This window comes from Rhinatrema bivittatum, chromosome 2 (genome assembly GCF_901001135.1).
Source record: "Rhinatrema bivittatum chromosome 2, aRhiBiv1.1, whole genome shotgun sequence".
Lineage (NCBI taxonomy): Eukaryota > Metazoa > Chordata > Amphibia > Gymnophiona > Rhinatrematidae > Rhinatrema > Rhinatrema bivittatum.
The window spans coordinates 26,398,321-26,422,307 of NC_042616.1; the positions used below are offsets into that span (position 1 = coordinate 26,398,321).

Here is a 23,987-nt window from a genome sequence, read left to right on the forward strand (position 1 = left end):
GCAAGGACGGCGTCTTAGTTCACCTGTATCTGAACGACTGGTTGATTTGAGCTGAGAGCATGGAGGAAAGCCACCAGGCTTCTCACAGGGTAGTCTCCTTACTGCAGAATCTAGATTGGGTAGTGAACTTTGCCAAGAGCAACTTACAGCCGTCTCAGACGCTGAAGTATCTCTGCATTCTTTTCGATACAAAGCAGGGCAGAGTCTCTGGCAGAAATAGTCGCCTTCAGAAGTTGATTGCTGAGAAGGACAATTCACCCGATGCTGGGGTCTTATCTACTGGTCCTGGGTTTGATGGCGGCTACGTTGGAGGTTGTTTCTTGGGCAAGGGTGCATATACAGCCTCTTCAGTGCTTGTTGGTTTCCAGGTGGAATCCACAGTCGCAGGACCATGCAGTGAGGCTTCACTTTTATTGGAGGTGATCATCCAATTACAGAGGTGGTTGCAGGCAGATCATCTCAGGAAGGAAGTTTTCTTGGAGACGCCAGATTGGTTAGTGCTCACGACAAATGTGAGCCACCTGGGTTAGGGGGCTCGCTATCAGGAGTTACTGGTGCAAGGTCGCTGGACTGCCAAAGAATGGCAGTGGAGCATCAACCGATTTTGAAGCACTGGCAGTACCGCTTGTGTGCTTGCAGTTTGCTGAGCATCTGGAGGCTCGAGCAGTCAGGATAATGTCAGACAATGCGACAATGGTGGCCTACATCAATCACCATGGCAGAACCAGAAGCCAACAGGTGAGGGAGGAGATAGATGCGCTCATGGTATGAGCAGAACATCTGCTAGACACATTCATCTTTCCCATTGCTGAAAATGACAATGTAAGGGCCGACTTTCTCAGCAGGAAGAGCTTGGCCCCAGGAGAGTGGGAGTTGGCTGACAAAGCTTTTCAGCTCATAGTGGAGCTTTGGGGACGCCGTACCTAGACTTGCTGGCAACGTCTGGCAACCAAAGGTTCCGCGGTTCTTCGGTCACAGAAGGGATCCGAAGGCACTGGGCATTGATGCTCTCGTTCAGGTGTGGCCATGTGGCAGGATGTTGTATGCCTTCCCGTCCTGGCCTCTGATAGGCAGGATCGTTCGGAAGATTGCAAATCAGGACAACACCGTACTTTTGGTGGCTCAAGATTGGCCCTGGAGGCCATGATATGCCGATCTGCGCTAAGATCCGGGTCGATTTTGTCTTGCAGTTTGTCCCTTCAGAGGGCTCGGTTGTTGAAGCGTGGTTACTCTGCTGCAGTGATTTCCACTTTGCTTCGGGCCAGGAAGTTCTCTGCGTCTCTGGCTTATGACAGTTTGGAGAGTTCTTGAGGCCTGGTGTGAGAAGCGAAGTTCTTAGCCTCTCACAGTGGAAATTCCATTAATTTTGGAAATTTTACAGGGGCAGCCTGTACAGCTTTGGTACATCCCAATTGTGGGGATCGGCCTGCCTGAGTGCAGAGGAAGGAGAAATTACTTCTTGCCTGATAACTTCCTCTCCTCTAACAAAGGCAGGACAATCCCCGACCTGCCCTCGGCTGCCATTTTTTGCCTTTAGTTCGCCCTTTAGGTGTGGACGATGCAGAGTGGTGTTCCTGCTATTTGTTGGAGGTCTGGTAACAGTTTTAACCAGCCCCTCAGTTTAGTGAATGTCCATTGTTTGTTTTGTCTGTGCTCAGTGTTCCCTATTGGTTGAAAGCATGAGTGATAGAGTTTTGATAATCATTTTCAAGTATAATCAGTGTGCGCACAGTTTAGCTTTTTCCGAGAATAGTGGCGGGCTGATGTCGGGGCCGGGCTATATGTCCGTGACGTAAGCTTTACTCTGTCTCCATCTGCTGGTAGAGGTGCATAACCCACTTGTGTGGATTGGCCTGCCTTCCTTAGAGGAAAGGAAATTGTCAGGTAAGTAGTAACTTCTCCAAACTCACTACTTGTTCCTCTTATCCCATGCCCACCCAGCTCCTCAGTTCTATCTCCCCTTCAGTGATCTCTTCCATCTGTCACATTCTCAGTCTCTCACATTCCTGCTGCCTTCAAACATGCTGAGATCATCTCACTCCTCAAAAAACCTTCAATGGACCTTTAACTTTCCTGCCAACTATTGTCCCATCTCCCCCCTCCTGCTGCTTCCAAACTACTTGAATGGGCTCTTCACACCGCTGCCTTGACTCTTTCACCTCGAGCCATTCTCAGTCCACTTCAGTCTGGTTTTTGTCCTTTACATTTCTCAGAAACAGCTCTTATCAAAATCTCCGAGGTCCAGAAAGGAAACTGAGTCCAGGGGAACAAGTCTGGCAGTTCCTGGGGATGAGGGGTCCTGGTGTCCCCTCTTCCATGATAAAATGTTATGAGATTAGGGGGCGCGCTGACGTCACCGGCGAGTATGGCCGCATAGCAAGAGAGCTCCCGGCTTTTCAATTTTATAGACGCCATAACCCATCTAATTTTCGCTTGCCCGCCTCTCTCGACCGCAGCAGCTGGCAGCCCAAGATATTGCGATGGCGACCGCAAAGTCGGGCTGCGATTTGACTCGCTTTGTATACGCGAAATCGGGGTCGGAAGACAGGGAGACTGAGACGCACATGATCGCAGGCCCTGCAGTAGCAGAAGAGGCAGACCATCCGGCGCCGGCAGCAATCTCGGATTTGCCCTCACAGGACGAGATGAGGGATTGGTTTATCGGCCTGCGGGCTGATATGAAACAACATAAGGTAGACTTACTGCAGCATATGGAGGAGCTCCGGGACGATCTCGTGGCACTCGGGCGCCGCGTGGATGAGGTGGATGTCAGAGTGGAGGGCCATGAAGCTGCGGTCCACAAAATGGCCGCCGAGCTTCACTCCAGCGTGAAAGCACAGGCCCTACTGGCAGACAAGGTGGAGGATCTCGAAAATCGGTCCCGCTGGAACAACTTGCGCATACGAGGGGTGCCTGAAGAGGAGTGCTATGCTAACTGTGAGGCTGTAGTGGTAAAAATATTTCAGTCTCTTCTATATGAGGGGGAGACAGAGGGGGTCCAGGCAGTGGACGGAGGTCCCAGCTTTCATATTGAGCGAGCGCACCGAACCCTGGGCCCTAGACGGTCTGAAAAACCCCGGGACATACTAGTATGCCTGCAGACTTTTAAAGAGAAGGAGCGGATATATACCCACACCCGCAAACAACGTGACTGGGATTGGGAGGGCCAAAAAATAAGCATTTTCAATGATCTCGCGGCTACTACGTTGCGGAGGCGATTTGAATTTCGGCCCATCACCAGCACGCTGCGGGACCGCAACATTCGCTATAGATGGACCTTTCCTTTTGGCCTCCAGTTTGAATCACAGGGGCAGACTTTCCGAGTCCGTACTCTAGAGGAGGCGTCGGAGGCTTTTATGCAGATCAAGCTTCCCATACCAGTGGCTACCGCAGCTTCAGCGCCACAGTTGTCTAGCTTACCCAAGACACTGCGCTGGCAACGGGTTGGCAACAAGCGTCGCCTGGAACGCCAGGGGCGGACGCCGCCCGGGGGGCGACAGGTGCCCTCATCGGGACCCACAGGATGAAGGACTGGCGAGCTTCTCATCTGTTTTATAGGGTGTAAGAATCTTGAATAATGTGCTTTGTTTCATGTTCAGATGCTGTTTTCTCTTGTTCTGTGATATAGGGGTTTTGGCTGAGTTTTAGTGGGGTTTAACTGTTATTTGGCCGGGGGATGGCTCTACTCGCGGGTTACTAAGACCCCCGGTGTAGGAGTTATCCCAATGAGGGATATATCGGGAATTGGAGGGATGGGTGTGGGGGGGTTTACATCCATGTGCTCAGGGGGCAGTGTTGGGGATCTATTCTGTGCGGGGGAGGTCCGGAATGAAGTTTGGGGACTGTTTCAGCAGTGTGGTATACATCGCTCTATCAGTGATACCTTATGGCTTTGAAGATTTGGTCCTTGAATGTGAAGGGCCTTAACACTCCCCTAAAAAGGCAACAACTCCTTCGAGACTTAAAACGTCAGCATGTTGATGTAGCCCTTATCCAGGAGACTCACACTAGGAAACACCATGAACATTTGTTGCGCTTTGCCGGATATCCACACGGTTACTTTGCCTCTAGTTCCCCTACTTCTAAATACGCGGGGGTGGGTATCCTTGTGGCACATTCGGTCATTTTTGAATACCAGTCCCATGTGGCGGACCCAGAGGGTTGCTATGTTCTCTTGAAATTCCGGCTAGCTGGGCGATTATACACTATAGTGTGCGTTTATGCTCCCAATGTGGACCAACATCTCTTTTTTACAAAACTGGAAGAGGTGCTCTCCACTTATGCGGAGGGGCTATTGATATGGGGCGGGGATCATAATGTAGTGCGAAACCCCAGGGTAGACTCCTCCCATCCCAGAAAGGCGGGGAGCTGGAAAGCCGTTTCCTCCTTGAAGATTTTAATGCAGGGGTGGTGCCTTTTAGATATCTGGAGGCAAAGAAATCCTACGTCTCGCACTTACACCTTTTATTCAAACCCTCATGACACTTATTCACGCCTGGATTTTCTGCTGGTGGATAAGGGGATTCAAAACCAGGTGTTGCTCACCGGGATAGGGGATATTACGTGGTCCGATCATGCCCCTGTGTGGCTCACCGTCAGCCTGCAGGATCGAGAGTCGGGGTGTAGATTCTGGCGCCTCTGAGAAGAGCTACTCCGGGACACAGCACACAGTGACCGATTGTTATCCCACCTACAGGACTACTTGACTCTGAATAGGGGGACGGTACGGGATGCAGGGGTCTTTTGGGAGGGATCTAAGGCGGTCATGAGAGGCCATTTAATTGCACTCTCTTCCGCGCTAAAGACACAAAGGGAGGCCAAGCGCGTAGCACTAATAGCTGACATTGCACAACTGACGCGGGAACACTCCCAGCGTAGAGCTCGGGATACGCTGGCCCGCCTTCGGCTTAAGCGCACTGAACTGCATTTATTGGACGCCGAACAGATCACGCATGCAATGCTTCGGGCTAAGCAACGTTATTACGAAGGTAATAATAAAGCGGGACGGTTTTTGGCGCGATTGCTTAAGCAGCACACTTATTCGACCCTCATAGCTAAGATCCGGGATAAACAGGGCCCTATGCTTACAGCAACTAAAGAAATAAGACGCTGTTTCACGCAGTATTATACCCAATTGTATGCAGCGGACCCTAGCATTACTTCAGCTCAGGTGGACCACTACTTGGAGTCCTTATCACTCCCTTCTATGACTAAGTCCCAGCAGCTTTATTTGGATTCCCCCATTCAGGAGATAGAGATACAGGAAGCCATCCGGGATCTGAAAGCTGGAAAATCACCAGGACTGGATGGCTTTTCTGGGGGTTACTATAAGAAGTTTAGCTCCCATTTAGTGGGTCCCTTAACTGCCTATTTTAATGGATTACGGGACGGAGACTCCCTTCCACTTCATACCAATGTAGCGGGCATAACGGTCCTTCCGAAGCCCGGCCGGGATCCAACGCAATGTGGATCGTACCGACCTATTTCATTACTAAATGTTGACATCAAGCTTTTGGCTAAGGTCTTGGCAGCCCGGCTAAATACTATTCTCCCTTGCCTAGTACATAGTGATCAGGTAGGCTTCATACCCCGTAGGACGGCTGCTGACAACGTGCGTAAGGTGATAGATGCGATTTGGTGGGCCAGGACAACTAAAGTTCCCATGGTACTGCTGGCCATCGATACCGAGAAGGCGTTCGACTTGGTCCATTGGGATTTCCTGTTCGCAGTCTCGGAGAAAATGTCCTTTGGCCCGGGATTTCTTCGCTGGATTCAATGCCTTTATCAGGCACCGGGAGCCCGAATTAAAATTAATGGGCAGTATGGGGAGCTTTTTAGGGTCAACAGAGGGACACGCCAGGGGTGTCCTCTATCCCCCCTGTTGTTCGCACTGTATTTAGAGCCACTGGCGACCAGGGTTCGCAACTCTGGCGCCATCTCAGGAGTTCCCATGAGGCCCACACCCATGAAAATTTCACTTTTTGCAGACGATATACTCCTCACCCTTACCCGACCCCAGACTTCTATTGCTGGAGTAACAGAGGAATTGCAGGAGTTTGGTGCGGTGTCGGGCCTCAAGGTTAACATGGACAAAACGGAATTACTCAATATTAGCACTGACTCTGCGGTAATGAGTGAGCTGCAGCGCCTTTACCCCTTTAGGGTCTCCCGTACGATGTTAAAATATTTAGGCGTTCACATTGGAGCGAATTTCCATGACCTCTTTCGTCTCAATTATACACCACTGCTGAAACGGATTGGGCGGGACCTCCATCTATGGGATAGGGGACAATATTCATGGTTGGGACGGGTGGCGATAGTAAAAATGAATGTTATTCCTAGGTTTTTGTATTTTTTCCACACCATCCCCATCTACATCACTTCAGCGATCCTCCGCTCCTGGCAGAAAATACTTTTTGACTTTATCTGGCGCCGGCGCCCCCCCAGGGTGTCGCGGCGTCTCTTGTTTCAGCCTCGCGAGCGAGGGGGCCTTGGGATCCCAAATCTCACTTGGTTGTACGCTGCTGCACAGTTAAAGGCACTGGCTGATGCTCACAGTCGTCGATCTCCAAAGCAATGGGCCTCTTTTGAGGAGCAGGTACTTGGGGGCATGCCATTGCCCGATCTTGTTTGGCAACCGCGCAGTACTTGGCTGCAGACGGGATTGCAGACGGGACCCCTGGCAACCATGTTATGTCTTTGGGACCGCTGGAAGACAAAACTGGCGGGAGATCGCTATTACTTTCACACCACTGGACTTTATAATCATCTGCAATTTCCAGCCGGTCAACAACATGGGGTTTTTAACGCCTGGCGGAGGAAGGGAATCACCCGCATTGAACATTTGCTTAGGGGCGAGACCTTGATGACTTGGCCTGAGTTACAGGCTCTTTACCATTTACCTTCAACCGATTTCCTGGCGGGCAGCCAAATGCTCCATTTCCTACAGTCACCCAGAATGAAAGCCTCCATACAGAGGGGCAAATCTCAGTTTGAACATCTATGTGCTGCCGTTGATAAAACTAAAGGGATGATATCCAAACTTTACACCATCCTGGCTGGGACTGATGAGAGCCCCTTTCCTCATACTGGGGCCTGGGAACATGACCTGGGTCTAACGTTCACCAAAAAGGATTGGCTTAACATCTACACCCAGGCCCGTCGGTGCTCTGTATCGGCTCTCTATCAGGAAAATTGTTATAAAATGATCACACTCTGGTATCTCACCCCTCATCTTTTACACCGACGGTACCCTCATTTGGATGCTCAGTGCTGGCGGAATTGCGGCCACCCGGGGACTTTCTTTCACATCTGGTGGCAATGTCCGAAAGTAACGGACTTATGGATTGCAGTAGCGGATTGGTTGGAAGGCATGATGGGAGTTTCTGGAGTATACCGGGCTAGTTTTATGCTCCTTCACCATCCACCCCTAACTTTACGGAAGAACCACATACTATTATGCCATCAGGTTTTTATTGCAACCAGATTGACCATTGCACAGGCCTGGAAACAATCAGAAGCGCCTGCGTTTGCGAAGGTGCAGCATAAAGTTCACCTTTCTTGTAAGCTAGCAGCGATCACGGCAGATCTTCATACAGCCGGTCCCAAGTTCCAGGCTGTTTGGTCACCTTACCTACGTTGGGAACGACGACAAACAGTGTCTTAGGTCTGATGGCCGCCCGGGCTTCCATCGGGACACCTGCTCGCCATTCCTTGTTTTATCTGTTTTCTCGATGATACCACTCTTTACTGTATTGACATTGCTTCCGGACCTTGTCACATGTCACGTTTCGAGCACATGGATGTGGGGAGGGGGGGGGAGTTTTGTGTTTGGGGGGGGGGTAAGTGGCACTGAATTTATATTTGATATGTTATGCGGTTGTGCGTGTTGTGCCGCCTATCTTGTATTCCTTTTGATAAACTAATAAAATTATTAGTAAAAAAAAAAAAAAAAATGTTATGAGATTAAAGCCAGCTGAGCCCCTCCACGTGCCCCTGAGCGTTTCTGGTTTGTGTTTCAGGTGCCGGTGACGTTTGAGGACCTCGCTGTCTCTTTCTCCCAGGAGGAGGGGGAGTATTCAGGTGAAGGTCAGAAGGAGCTTTACAGGGTGGTGGTGAAGGAGAATTATGAGATCCTGAGCTCTGTAGGTAAGGATTGAGTTATCTCTATTTTTAAGTAGAGACAGAGGATGTTTTGCTGAAAGTGATTTTTTTCATGAGACAACTCCACACCCGAGATGTGCAAGCAGGGCTGGATTTACCAATAGAAGCACTAGGTCTGTGCCTAGGGTGGCAGAAACCTGGGGGCAGCAGATTTGATGCCTTCCAGCTGTGAGGAATCTCACTTAGGAGAGAATTGCCCTCTGCTTCCTGCTCCTTCCCCTCCCCTTCCAAGCAATCTGCAGAAAATAGGAGGAGAGGGAGGGAGTGTGGAGGGGGATGGAGCAGACCCCTCTGCTCCTTAATCCAGCTTCTCCCCTCCTGTCATTCAGGGATCAGGAAGGGATGGGTTAATGTTGGAACACAGACAAGAGCCGCTCTGCACCCTAATCCAGCCTTTCACCTTGGGAACAGGAAGGGAGAGATTAAGACTGGAGCAGGCAGAGCTGGAGTGATCCTCTTGATAAGACCCTGATAACTTATCACTGATGCTGTAATAATCAATCTGCATGGTCCATCCCCTTTTCTTTTCCTGTGCAGGGTGAATATATCTCTCCCTTCTCCGTATCCTCCCTCTCTTTCTTTCCATGTCTTCTTTCTTCCCAAGCCCCGATCCCAGATTCTACCTCCTTCTGATCCCCTCTTACTCCATCCTTGTCTTCCTCAGTCCAATAACCTCCCTCCTTCCTCCTCTTCCACCCCCCATCCTAGATTTCCAGGCCTTGCCCTCTTCAGTCTTTCCAGTCTCCTGCCCTTAGTCCTCTCTCCTTCTTCTCATCCTTCTCTCCCCCCCCCTCCCCAATCCCTGAGACCTCCTCCCCGTGCAGATACCAGAGATTCCTTTTCCTCTCCCAATAAAAACAAAATAAATTCCACAGACACAAGCAAGGTTGGAAACCTCTTTTCTTTTTATATATAAATTTGTTTATCAGTACAAAACCGTACGCTGTACATTTGACAGCATATCCACATCAACAAGTGGAAAAGTTTTCCAATGAAGCAGCTCTTGGTACAGCTCCCCCATAATTCCATCTGTACCCGCACAATGATGACCGATCGTGCTTAATGATCATTAAGCGCCGGGCTATGAGTTAAGGAAGAAATAGAAGGCATCCAGGTGTCCAGAACTTTCTTCTCTTGTGGTATTTCTGCTTTGTCAGATATCTCCATAGGTAATAGCCTTTGCACGCTGTTACGTCAGTACGTGAAAGAAGGTGGCCGCCTCCTCTCTCCAGTAGTGTGGAATAGCAGGTTTCCTAGCGTGTAGACAGATGGACTCAGGACCAGTGGGTTTATGCTCCCCTGCGAGCAGATGGAGACGGAGCAAGCTGACGTCACAGTATATACACTCTTTCAGCGACCCCAGCCTGCCAGTAGTCTCCGTCTCCAGCAGATGGTGGACGTGCATTTCCCTATGGGGATTGCTTCAGATTTTGGAAGGAGAATTTTAAATTGAATAAAGAAAAGTCCCGCTCTCCTGCGGTGATACGTAAAGATCCCTCCCCCAGTTGAGAATTCCTGAGGTGATTTCCGTGGTCCCTCCGATGTGGGCCTTGGTCCGGTAGCCGGTTCCCAGCGTGGACTTAGCAGATTGTACAGCTTAAAGGCAACGGGTGCAGGAAGCCGAGTGCAGCGATGAAGGCAGGTGCCCTCTTCCCCCCACAACTGGAGACCATCTCTTACTCAGCCCGTAAGGGCTGAACTCAGGTAAGTTTAAAAAAAAAATTAAGTAAGAGTCAGAGACAGTGTAGAAGGGTTTGTAGGACTTCCCCGGTCCCCGTGCTCAGTGTGCCGTCCCGAGGTTCGTTCCTGCGCCCATCGGGTTAGGAGAATTGAGCAGCCTGGCGGGTCGAGCAGCCCGGGTGTGCTAGGCCCCTCCGTTAGGCTTCTTTCCTGCATGCTGTGTGGTAGGCCATGGCAGCATTTTCGTGCACGCTTCTGTGCGTGTCCTACTGCCCTGTAGCTGAACGTTTTATGTACGCAGTGCGTCGGCTCTGAATACGTGTTGTGTGCTCTGTTTGGGCGCAAACTTTGTGTGCACTATTTTTGCCTTATTACGGTGTGCCCAGGTTTTAGTGCACTGCTTGTGCATGTGTTTGCAGCGCTTACTTTTGGGACACCTAAGCTTGAAATTTTTTCAGCGTGAGCCAGCCAGACACACATTATAGTCGGCTGTGAACTAATGGCGCCGATGAACCAAAAAACCTAAGTGCCTTTCTCTCTGTGTTGCCTGTCGTATTCAGGCATTTCAGCCTGGAGTGCCCTCTAACATGTGTCAGCGCTGCTTGGAGGCCCAGGGAGAATTGTCTTCCTCTGATTATGCTAAGCCTGGTTCCTCCTAGTCTGATGATGGTCTGGCTAAGGATTTGTCTGGAGGTTCACAGGACCTTGGAACTCCCTTGACTGGTTTCTCTGCAGGAGATGGCAGCTCAGTGAGGCCTGCTCCAGTGCCTTCTGGTTTTGGCCTGGATCTTTCTGCCTTTTCTTGGGTAGAGTATTTTTTTTCTTCAAGGATTGCAATTGTTCAGGCACAGTCCTCAGTCCTCAGCTTCAACACTCCCTGTCTGGTCCGACCCTCAGCCAGTGGCCCCTCCCTCTTCCAGACCTATGTGTAAGCGCCGAAGTGCGCCTCGGTTAGCAGGTATTCCCGACAGGAACCCGGATAGCACCGATGATGAGACGGATCCTGACTCCCTGGAAGATGGGGGAAATTCCTCCGGGACTGGAACCGTATTGGACCATGTTATGGGAAAACCCATGCTATAATTACACAATGTTGGGTTCCATATTAGGTGCTACAACCCAAGAAAGAGATCTAGGCGTCATAGTGGATAACACATTGAAATCGTCGGTTCAGTGTGCTGCGTCAGTCAAAAAAGCAAACAGAATGTTGGGAATTATTAGAAAAGGAATGATAAATAAAACGGAAAATGTCATAATGCCTCTGTATCGCTCCATGGTGAGACCGCACCTTGAATACTGTGTACAATTCTGGTCGCCGCATCTCAAAAAAGATATAATTGCGATGGAGAAGGTACAGAGAAGGGCTACCAAAATGATAAGGGGAATGGAACAACTCCCCTATGAGGAAAGACTAAAGAGGTTAGGACTTTTCAGCTTGGAGAAGAGACAACTGAGGGGGGATATGATAGAGGTGTTTAAAATCATGAGAGGTCTAGAACGGGTAGATGTGAATTGGTTATTTACTCTTTCGGATAGTAGAAAGACTAGGGGACACTCCATGAAGTTAGCATGGGGCACATTTAAAACTAATCGGAGAAAGTTCTTTTTTACTCAACGCACAATTAAACTCTGGAATTTGTTGCCAGAGAATGTGGTTCGTGCAGTTAGTATAGCTGTGTTTAAAAAAGGATTGGATAAGTTCTTGGAGGAGAAGTCCATTACCTGCTATTAAGTTCACTTAGAGAATAGCCACTGCCATTAGCAATGGTTACATGGAATAGACTTAGTTTTTGGGTACTTGCCAGGTTCTTATGGCCTGGATTGGCCCCTGTTGGAAACAGGATGCTGGGCTTGATGGACCCTTGGTCTGACCCAGTATGGCATTTTCTTATGTTCTTATGTTCTTTCATAGGGATGAAAGTTCTTGCAGATGCTGGGCGTACCTGGGGCAGATTCCTTATTTGAGCTTGCACCAGTAACTTGATGGACCCTTGGTCTGACCCAGCATAGCAATTTCTTATGTTCTTAAACATACATATCCACTGAGCTTGTGGCCAGATAAGTTGAATTTTAATTTGTTAGTCATAATATAGCTTGATTTCTTGCTGACATTTTCTGCTGTGTTTTTGCATGGTTTGAAATCTTTATATAGTTGTCCTAGTTATATAGTGGGGTTTTTAAAATAATTGTTAGTGTGTATCTCAATAACTGCGTTTAATGTGTAAAAATGGCTTTTATCTCTAAAAGTTGTTTGTTCCCACCCACCCTTAGGGTGTTTTCTTCTGAAATAGCTCTTCCAAGGACTTAAGTTAAATAATATAATACTTAAGTACCAGTCTGCCCTCTTGTATATTAGTCACTATTGGCAGCATGTCTTTTATTCGGTGTAACATTTGTGGTGCTTATGTTCAGAGGCCTACCATTGGGAAGCTTAAGGGCTGCCCAGTTTGCTTTCAGCTGTCTGCAATGAAAAGCAGGTGACTCATTTGAAAAAGTTGTTGGGGTTTCAAAAACCTTCCCCTTTTCTTGCCACATCCCCAAATATCTCCACGTTTCCCTCGGAGGATTCAGAAACCCATGAATGAATTAAATGGCTTCCAGTAGACTCTGATAGAACAAGACATGTGACTGTTCGACACCCAATTTCCCCAGCTGTGCAGCGCACCGAATCCCTACCCCCCAACTCCCACAGAGTAGTCGGACATCCCGAATTCAGAAGCCGAGGACTAAATGGATTACAGTGGGCTCTGGCAAGAGAAAGACCTGTGGTGAAGAGATCCCGGCTCTCCTTTTCTGCATTGGGTATGGAGGAAGCTATAGCGATAGAAAACGAAGTCCTGTCTGAAAGGGATGGAGTCACCCAGTGTAGCCAGAGACCCTTGAACCCCTTTTTTTTTTTTTGGAGGGATTGTTCCTTCTAAGGGCACACAACTAATTTTAATTCTCTTCAGGATAACTATTCCATCCCACGCTGACTCTTAATCCCTGGCGGGACGCTTTTTATGAAGGAAAGCTCTCCCTTTTGGCCCAGACGATGAGGAAAGGTCGCCAGTGTGTGTGTAGTCATTTGGTGTTTCCTGGGAGGTGAGAGGCTGTAATTAACTCAGAGAGGACCAGGTCTGGGTATAAAACAATAGTTTACTGATAATAAATTAAGGTCCATTATCCAGAAGTGCAAGTTTGCATCCGACTGATGGTACAGGTATGATTTTTGAGTAGGTAGGTGTCCTTTTAGCAGACCTCGGGGTAGAGCCCATGGTGATATTTGCTGCTCAGACTCTTCCAGCAGCTGTGTGGGAATCCTCCTGGAGGTGTCCCCAACTTTCCTGAAAAATCCTACCTTTAGACATCTTCATTTTGGACACCCAGCCTGTCCGGGTCCTTTGGGTGGAAATCCGAAGATGATCTCCTGATCTTGTTCTTCCTTCATTTAGTTTAGTTACTCTTTTATCCCTTATTCTCGGATGTTTCTGGGAGACCTCTCTAAAGGGAAAGGTCAGTGAGATCAGGCTGTTATCCCTTCTCTGAAATCCCAGTGGGGAGGGAGAAGCCAGAAACCTCCTCACACTGTGTAAGTTCAAAACATACTTTAAAAATCAAATTGGATATCTTCTGTGCAGCAGGATCCAGCACTGGTGCTTGCCTACCTAGGGTTCAGAGCAGGCTCACAGGGCTTTGGCCCCCCTGTAGAGAGACCCTTTGCCCCCAAAGTGGTATCAGGCGTAAAATCTATCTCTCAAAAAATAGAAGGACCCTCAGGCAGGGAGTGCACTGGGAGGTGTCACATCTAAAAGAAATGCCTTTGGGTGAAGCTGGGAGGCCCCACCAAAGTTTGGAAAAAATGCACCTTGCTCTCTGTCCTCTCTCTGACTGAATCCTACGGGGTATCAAACATGGCTGGGCTAAATAGTCTCTAGGCATCCAGTCCAGAACCTCCAGGTGGGACTGAGGGATATGGATGGTTTCTTACAAAGTGTGTTCTATGACAGGGAAGGTGACATCTGACGACTGGATCCAGTGCCACAGAAGGAAGCTGCTTCTCCTGGGAGACTCTATCATCAGAGGAACCCATTAGGGAAATCATTTTGAAGGGGATGCAAGAGTTTAAATGCCTTCCAAGATCCTCTGCCAGTAGGAATACAGACCACATGGTCAATGCTATTACAGATGAAAGTAGAGACTCCGATATCAATGTTGTCCATTTGGGAACCAATGACCTTGCTAGAAAGCATATCCTTGAAGCACAGAAGGAGTTCCAAAATCTAGGGAAGAAGATTAGACACATGGCAAAGACCATTGCCTGTTCATGGAAGGGAAAGGAAAGGCTGTGCCATATAGATAACGTCAATGCCTGGCTCAAAACATGGTGTAAAGAAAGTGGTTTTGGATACATTGGAGGCTGGGGCCATGTATGGAACAATAAAAGGTTACATGGTAAGGATGGCCTACATTTGTTTATGGCAGGAAAGAGGATACTAAGTGAGAAATTCAGAGCATACATTATCAGGCCTTTAAACTAGAGGGTGGGGGTGGACAGTGAAATTGGCATGTCACTCCCAAGCGATACAGGAGATGGGAGGAGAAACTATCAATCCATCAACTCAAAAAAAGCAGAAAAGGGGACTAGGGAGAGTAGCAAACCAAGAGAGAAAAGTTGGAAAGCTATGACCCTAAATGCTCGTAGTCAGGGCAATTAGAATCCTAGAGCTGCAGGCCCTAATGGTGGAAGCGGACTTGGGCATCATTGCTGTTACGGCTAAAGGACAGAAAAGGGGGAGGAGTAGCTTCTCCTGTCAAAAACAACAGAAATGCAAGGACGTGAGGAAGGGAAGAAGCATTATGGGCTTTCCTAAAGAAAGAAGATTGTGCTTCCTTTTTACAATCAGGATGGCCTACAGGCCTCCAATTCAGACAGAAGAGCTGGACAGAAATCTGGTCAAAGACATCCAAAAGGTGGGAAAGAAGGAAGAAGTGTTGATCGTTGGAGATTTTCATCTGCTGGATGTGGATTTGGAGAATCTCTTCTGCAGAATCTACAAGAAGTAGAGAGATAGTAGATGCCTTTCAAGGGGTTCTGCTCAAACAAATGATAATGGAACCCACAAGAGAGGTTGTGATACTCGACCTAGTGCTCACAAATGGTGGTAATGTCTCTAATGTCCAGGTAGGTGCCTTCTTGAGCATCAGTGATCATCAGACGGTATGGTTTGATATCCTGAATAAGATACAGAGAAGTCACACAAAGACCCGAGTTTTGCATTTCACAAATACAGACTTTGTTAAAATGGGGACAATAGGTGAGGTGGAACGACAGTGGGCCACATTAAAAGGAGCTATTACAAAGGTAACACAGCTCTGATAGAAAAGTAAACAAAAAAAAAAAAAGAGGACAAAAGAAACCAATCTGGTTCTCAAAGGAGGTGGCTGAAAAAATAAAGGCAAAACAAAAGCGTACAAGAAGTATAAAGGATCCCAAAAAGAGAAACACAGGGAAGAATACCTGGTGAAACTGAGGGAGACAAAAAAAATCAGAAAAGCAAAAGATAACACATTAAAATCATCGGTTCGGTGTGCTGCGGCAGTCAAAAAAGCAAACAGTATGTTGGGAATTATTAGAAAGGGAATGGTGAATAAAACGGAAAATGTCATAATGCCTCTGTATCGCTCCATGGTGAGACCGCACCTTGAATACTGTGTACAATTCTGGTCGCCGCATCTCAAAAAAGATATAATTGCGATGGAGAAGGTACAGAGAAGGGCTACCAAAATGATAAGGGGAATGGAACAGCTCCCCTATGAGGAAAGACTAAAGAGGTTAGGACTTTTCAGCTTGGAGAAGAGAAGGCTGAGGGGGGATATGATAGAGGTGTTTAAAATCATGAGAGGTCTAGAACGGGTAAATGTGAATCAGTTGTTTACTCTTTCAGATAATAGAAAGACTAGGGGGCACTCCATGAAGTTAGCATGTGGCACATTTAAAACTAATCGGAGAAAGTTCTTTTTCACTCAATGCACAATTAAACTCTGGAATTTGTTGCCAGAGGATGTGGTTAGTGCAGTTAGTGTAGCTGGGTTTAAAAAAAGGATTGGATAAGTTCTTGGAGAAGTCCATTACCTGCTATTAATTAAGATGACTTAGAAAATAGCCACTGCTATTACTAACAACGGTAACATAGAATAGACTTAGTTTTTGGGTTCTTGCCAGGTTCTTATGGCCTGGATTGGCCACTGTTTCTATGGCATGTTCTTATGTTCTCCTTCTTATGTTCTTAGGTTTCAGAGGAGGCAGAAATTCAGGAGTGGGATTTTTTTCAAGATCTGTCCATACCCTCACTTCCCCCCAAACACTGGAGTGGCTCAACCAGCCGATTGGAGTCCAGGAGATCAGGGATGGGATCAAGAATAGCCCCTCTAATAAAGCCCCTGGACCAGATGGGTTTAATGCAGAGTATAAAATTTTGAACCAGGAAGTTGGAGAGGATCTTAGGGATTATTTTTTGGCTGTTCAAGTTAAGGGATCTTTTTTTGAAGGAAGCGACATTGGCATATATAACAGTCCTTCCTAAGGGAGGGAAGGATCCGCTACAAGCAGCTTCATATCATTCCATTTCTCTCCTTAACTTTGATACTAAATTGTTTGCTAAGATCAATGCCATGAGATTGCATGAGATTCTGCCTTCTCTGATCTCCTTGGACCAAGCCAGCTTTGTTAAAGGCAGGTTATCCGGTAAACATATTATCCATCTCTGGATGGCAATGACACATTGTAAACTACTGGGAAAGCCAGCTATGGTCATTGGGTTTGACGCTGAAAAAGCGTTTGACCGCGTGGCCTGGAAATATCTCTTCTCTGTTTTGAGGCAATACGGATTTGTAGGTGATATCATATGCAATATATCTTTGTTATATCAGGCCCCCTCTTCCTGTATTTTGGCAAATGGTGACATGTCTCAAAGTTTTGACTTGTACCGTGGGACTCGACAAGGGTGCCCACTTTCCCCGTTGCTTTACATCCTGTCCTTAGATCCTTTACTAAGGAAAATCGCTGCTGCTCCAGGGATTTGAGATCCGAGAGGAGACTTTCAAAATCGCTGCCTTCGCAGATGATGTTTTGGTGTTCTTAACAGACCCTGTGAGCTCCCTGCCAAAGGTGATGGATCTTCAGCGGCAGTTTGGCGTCTTTTCGGGGCTCAAAATTAACCTTGATAAGTCTGAGGCCTTGGATGTTACAGGCTCCCTCAAAAGTCAATGGCTGGGTCCCTTTCCATTAAGATGGGTGGACAAGGAGATGAAATATTCCCAATATTTCATCTCCTTGTTATTGCTAATATATACCGTTGTAACATACTGCCCCTGTTAATTAAAACAAAAGAGCGCTTGGAGAATTAGCAAACACTACCTTTTTCACTTGGTGGTAGAATACAATTATGTCAAATGATGGAGCTTCCGAGCTGGCTCTATGTCTTCCAGATGCTGCCAGTTTGGCTCAAAAAGAAACATGTGAAGGACCTGGAGGGTAGATTGGGCGCCTTTCTCTGGAGAGAGAAACAAGCCCGGATTGCACTGTCGGCTCTACAACTCCCCTGGGACATTGGGGAAATGAATTGCCCTAATTGAGTGTTATTTTATTTTATGATTATGTTTATTTTGGGCAACGTATAATAGATGTCAATAGTGTTCCAATCTTTTTTAATAGTTTTAAGAATGTTTCATTTATTTATGTATTATAAGAATTATGTAAACCGGCTTGAAGTAATTAATGAAAGTTTCGGTATATAAAAATGTTAAATAAATAAATATACAAGAGTACAATTTAGTGTGCCTCCTCCGACATGTCCAAGATTGGCTCTTGGGATCTGAAGTTTCCTCACCTGTCAGCTTCCTACAGGCATGGTGTGGCCCCATAAAACTCCAGAACGTATTGCATGTTCCTAGTAATATTTTGTCCAGAGAGCTCTACCACAATCCACTTATTATGAGCTGTAGGGCGGCTTGGTGGGGCCTGTGTACTAGACTTGGGGTACACTGGGAGGTGTCACCATTCATCTCAATAAGGGGACATCCTAAATTTCTCCCGGGACAGGGAAGTACAGTTCTTACCTTTTAGGTAGACAGTGGGTTGGAGTATCTACCTCAATTCTTGCACAACCGGAAGGGTACACACCTTTGAAACATTAAGATCGGCCTATGGCCTATCAAACAAAGAGTTTTATATGTACTTTCAAGTACGTCATTTTATTGAACACGATCTTATTTCACGATCCAGCTTGCTTAACACTCCCATTTTCATAAACTTTTTTTCCATCCCTAAGGGGCAGAAAGTGCCATGTGCCTCTTTATGGCGGGCCTTGAGGGGGATTAAAGCCGCAGGTCAGTTAACAAGACTGACGGAGCAGTGGAATCGGGAGATGGATACTCCATTTTCAATTGAGGTGTTGGGTCAGTGTTTTGGGGACATTAAAAGGGTCTCTGAAAATGTGTTATAAAGGGAAACCCAATTTAAGTTCCTTAGACAATGATATGTTTTCCGGACATGGGCTTGCAAGGTCCAACTTACAGTGATGCTTGTATTAAATGTAAGTCAGGTGCAGGTACTCTTTTTCACCAGTTTTGGGGATGTAATAATGTTCGCAGGTTCTGGTGTAATGTTTTAGGCTTTTTCAGTGGACTCTTAAATATATCTCTTCCGGAAGATCCGCATTTCTGCTTATTTGAGGTGATGGGCAATGTGTCCTCCAAAGACACGGATGGGCAAAGGCAATTTCTACTAAAAGCCTTCTGGTTAGCGAAAAAATTGATTTTGGAATTATGGATCAAGGAAGATACCCCAACTGTGACATCTTGGAGACTGAAACGCCATCATATGGCAGTCTTTGACCATTTATCTGTCAAGAGGTCCACTCCAGCGAAATATAATTTATTTTTATTTATTTTATTTAAAAAGTTTTGTATACCGTCATTCGAAAAACATCACAACGGTTTACATATAAAACATCAAAAGAAAGCAAGAAGAAAATTTATAAAAACATTTTCAATGTAAAAACAAAATACAATTAATAAAAAGACAGTAAAATAAAACCATAAGGGAAGGGCTGGCTTTTTTCATTCTAGCTGTTTTTAGCCTTTCTCAAGGTAGTCTGCATAGGTCTGTTCAAAAAACCAGGTCTTTAAGGCTTTTTTAAATTTTTTAAACTCAGTTTCAAGCCTCAACTCAACAGGCATCGTATTCCAGACACTGGGGCCTGCAATGGAGATGATCCTCTCGCGTACTAGTGTGAGGTGGGCTGTGTTTACTGAGGGAATTTGCAATAGTCCTTTGTTCGCTGATCTTAGTGTTCTGTGTGGGGTGTGTAGGCGGATTGAAATGTTCAACCAATCAGTTTCTTGCCCATAAATAGCTTTGTGAAGGATACAAGTTTTATAATATATTCTTTGCGATATTGGCAACCAGTCTACCAGGACAGGTGTAATGTGATCTCGTTTCTTGCAGTTAGTTAATATTCTCGCCGCCGAGTTTTGGAGTACTTGTAACGGACGTAAAGTGGTTTGTGGGAGATCTAAAAGAAGAGAATTGCAGTAGTCCAATGATGAGAAAATTAGGGCTTGCAAAGAGTTCCTGGACAGATGGTTGGTATTTCTTATGTCTCTCAAAGCTAAAGCGAGGAGCAACCTCTTTGATCTATCTTGAACTGTTTTTGTATGCTACATCCAAAGAGAAATATTGGGATTGGACATGCCTTTGCTGACGACAGTTGGGGGAGGGAGGATTAGGGGAAAGTCAGTTGTAACATTTGTAGTTTCTAATATGTTCCCTGTCATGTTTGTTTATTGAAAAATTTGAAAATAAAGATATTTAAAAAAAAATCCGTAATAAAAAATGTGGGTTTCCCCTTTGATTCTTGTTAGAATTTCAGAGGTCCGTATTCAGAAGCATTTAGACAGACCTGTAACTCAAGAGGTTATTTAGCTAAATGAATATTTGAGCACTTAACCAGCTAATAAGTTAGCAAGCTAGGATTTAGCCTGATATTTTATGGGTATAACTGTGAGGAGCTGAGTTAGCTGGCTAAATTTAAACTTTTGTTTTTAGATCTTTTGAAGTTTAATGGTCTGTTATATTTGGCTGGGTTGTTGGTTCAATATTCCCCTCCTGTAACTTACGCTCTCTGATCCCCCCCCCCTGCAAGGCTTGCACAATTGGAGGCTACTACTAGAAATCAGGACTTTTCTATAATTGGTAAAAACAGGATTCTTTATTATTACAATATGAGGTGGTAGACAATTACAGCCCCTGAAGCAGCTTGGGCTTTATTGTTTACCACCTCATATTGTAATAATAAAGAATCCTGTTTTTACCAATCTATACTTCTTGGTTGCTTCCTTTTCTATAATTGGGCCAAGAGAATGGAATGCATTGCCTTTTCAGCACTTCAAAGCAGATTAGGTATTTCCCCTATCCCCAGAAGTCTCACAATCTGGTTTTGTCCTTGAGGCAATGGAGAGTAAAGTGATTTGCCCAAGGTCACAAGGAGAGGCAGTGGGATCGGAACCCTGGTTTCTCAAAGGACAGCAAGATGTCAGTCCTCACACATGGGTGACATCATCAGATGGAGCCCAATGTGGAAACTTAGGTCACATTTTTTAGAAACTTTGACTAGGCACACTGAGCATGCCCAGCATGCCCTAAACCATACGTCCACGCGGGGTCCTTCTTCAGTCTCTCTTTTTCTGTGGAGCTGTGAGCTTCACGGTTGATTGAGCTCTTAAAAAATTTGACATTTTGACAGTGGAGAACTTCATTTTTCTTTTTCTCACACCCCGTCACTGGGTCCCTCTTGGTGCCTTCCCGTAAACTTACCCGAAAACCAGTCAGGGTTTTCGGGTAAGTTTACTTTTTCTAGTCAATCCCCCATGGTGGCAGTGCCTCAATGCCTGCCAGCCATCAAAGCCTGCCACCACTTTTCCGTCCTTCGGTCCTTTTGTTTTGCTGCGTCATGGCCATGTCCAGTTTTTGTTGATACCCCCAGGGTCTGCAGACCATGTCTGTCACCGATCCTCATGAAGTCTGCTTCCTCTGTCTGGGGGCATCACATGACATCAAGGGTTGCCGCTTCTGTTACCAGATGATGTTGAAGGAATGTCTGCTTCGACTCAAAAAGATATGGGGCACCTCTTCGAGTCAAAGAAGGCCGATTCGGTGGTATCAGTATCCAAGGACCTTGGAGCCCGACTGATGGACATCTTGCCATTGACATCGGTGGGACCTACGGGTCAAGGACACCAGTTCATTGTCTTCACTTGGCACCAGGGAAAGACCAGGCTGAGCATCGAGGGAAACCTGAGAAGCATCAGCGCCAGTCCTTGTTGATGCACGGGGATACACTAGCTTTTGCCGCAATGCCCCCAAAACGACCCCGTGACAAGGAATGACAATTCTCCATCAATGACTGGGTTCTCCACCGGTCCTGGTGCCAGTCGCCAATCCCCCTCAAGGGTCCCAGGAAGATCTGTCCACCCTTCCTTCCTCCCAATCGGTGTTGGCATCGGCAATGTTCAAGGAGGAACTGGAGCGTCAAGTCCAGCTGGCGGTGAAGTAAGCGCCGCAGGGCTTCGGTCCTGTGGCACTGGCAGAACTGGAGCCAGTATTGCCTGTTCTCATATCACTTCTGGAGAAGCTCAGTGTGCTCATTGGTGCCTTACTGACCCAGCTGACATCTGTTCCCAGGCCAGCACCGGGGCCACCTCCTACCGATATGGTAGTTGTCGCTGATTCCTCAGAGGAGGAAGCTCCACAGAGGTTGGTGGGATTGCCAAAGCCTATAGCCCCTCCCCCTCTCCCACTGTCAATTTCATCGGTGCCTGCACCTCTGGATGTTGGCAGAGTATCTAGGGCCCCATCCCCTGTGGCATACAGTGAGGATGAGGGTTCCTATGAACCAAGGGGGGGATGGTCAGAGTCTTCCTCAGAGCACTTGGATGGTCTCCTGTTGGACCTTTCTCCTCCAGAGGCGTGAAGGAAGTCGCTGCCTAAGAATTTAACCTTTGCAGGGTTTGTGAGGTGATGACGGAGGCCATCCCATTTCAGTTTTTGACAGAGGAGGATGCCAGGTACAAAATGCTTGAGATCCTTCAATTTGTAGAGGCTCTTAAGGAAATTGTCGTGGTCCAGGTACACGAGATCATTTTGGAGTTGCTGCTGAGGATTTGGGAACACCCCCTCACATTGTTTCCTGTCAAGAAGGTGGAAAGGGTTTACCTCATCCAGAAGGCTGTCTGATTCGATAAGCGTCAGCTGCTCCACCAGTTGGTGATGGTCAAATCCGCCCTCAAGAGGGCCAAATATTGTCGTACCCACTCCTCTGCACCCCCAGGGAAGGACCACAGAGCGATGGACGCTTCTGGGAGGAAGGTGTTCCAAGGTGCCATGTTTATGGCTCGCATTGCTGCCTACCATCTCTATATGAGCTAATATTCACAGGTTATCTGGAAGCAGGTGCAGGAGGTGGCTGAGCATCTGCCTCAACAGCAGCAAGACCACCCTCATGTCACAGGTGCACAAGGGTTTGGAGTGTGGAAAACACAAGCCGCCTGGCCTACGATGTTTTCTAGATGGCATCAAGAGTTTCTGCAGTGGGTATCGGCGCCCGCAGAATGGCATGGCTGCAGGCCTTGGATCTCCAACCGGAGATACAGGAATGACTCGCTGACATGCCGTGTACAGGAGAGAATCTCTTTGGAGATAGGGTAAGGGATGCTGTGACCCAGCTCCGGGACCATCATGAGACCCTCCGACAACATTCAGCTAGCACTCTGGACCCATCCTCCTCTTCCAGGAGGCCGTAGACTCTGCAACTCCAAGGAAGTCCTTCTTTCGCCAAAGAAAGTACTATCCTTTGTGAGTGCAAAAGGATTTGCACTCACAAAGTGGGGAGTAGCTGGCTTGTTACGGCGGTTACTACCCCAAACCAAATAAGCCTGATACTTCACTTTCAATGCATATCCTGCTTCAACGGCAGGGGAGAAGAAAAACTGATACTACAAGCATATCCAGCATAGCTCCCTGCTTCAACAGCAGGGGAGAAGAAAAACAACCAATAAGGGCTGAATAACACAGTCTGGGTAAAACAAATAAGCATGGGTGTAGCTTGCTTATTGCGGCGGTTACTTCCCCTACTACCCATAACTAATCAAGCTTGATATTTCACTTGGTTGCAGCTCCATCACTGCTCTCTACATTAATGGTGGGGGTGGAAGGGAAATAGAACCAAAGAGCTAAGAGAAACAGATAAGTATGAGAAAAAAATGTGAAGCTTGCTGGGCAGACTGGATGGGCCGTTTGGTCTTCTTCTGCCGTCATTTCTATGTTTCTATGTTTCTATCCTCTGCCTCCTTGATCATGTCCCCATCATTGGAGCTCTCGCAGCTATTGCAGGTAGCAGAAAGCTCCCAAGCCCCAGCCAGCTCCTCAGTCAAACCCAAGGATGGGATTTTGACTGGACCACAGGGAGCATCAGCCAGTCACCTGTACCCAGGGCAACGGACCCTCCGATCGGGGACAGGCTACGATTCTTTGCGAACTAGTGGCCAAGTGTAATCTCAGACCAGTGGGTTCTGTCCATCTTCCGGGAGTACCAATTAAATCTATTGGGTGTCCCGCCAAATTGCCCTCTGTGTCCATTTTGGGGGCCAGTGGTGCATTAGGAAGCACTACTGACGGGAGCCCTCCTCCCTCTTATCGGCCAGAGCGGTTGAGCCCATCCCACCACAGCAAAGAGGGCAGGGATTTTACTCCAGGTATGTCCTGATTCCAAAGAGAACAGGAGGACTTCATCTCATCCTAGACCTGAGGGCCTTGAACAAATTGCTAAAAAGAAAAAAGTTCAAGATGGTTTCCCTGGGCACCTTGGTCCCCCTTTTGCAACCTACAGGATGTCTGGTCACAGGAAGTATCTATGATTTGTAGAAGGAGAACAGCACTTCCGGTACCGAGTGTTGCCCTTCAGACTCATATCCACCCCACAGGCCATCACAAAATTCCTGGCTGTGGTGGTGGCACACCTCTGTGGATTTAGGAGTGCATGGATTCCCTATTTGGGCAATTGGCTGGTCAAGAGCACAGTTCAGACAGGAGCTACCAGGTCCAT

General features: G+C 47.2%; 1 protein-coding gene across 1 annotated transcript in view; it reads left to right on the forward strand.

Annotated features, from left to right (window-relative positions):
- The window catches only part of LOC115083155 (oocyte zinc finger protein XlCOF6-like), a 49,778-nt gene that overhangs the window by 19,327 nt on the left and 6,464 nt on the right, over positions 1–23,987 (forward strand). Inside the window, exon 3 of the mRNA XM_029586963.1 lies at positions 8,022–8,148. Coding sequence (XP_029442823.1) covers positions 8,022–8,148 — 127 coding nt within the window. The remainder of the gene's footprint in view (positions 1–8,021; positions 8,149–23,987) is intronic.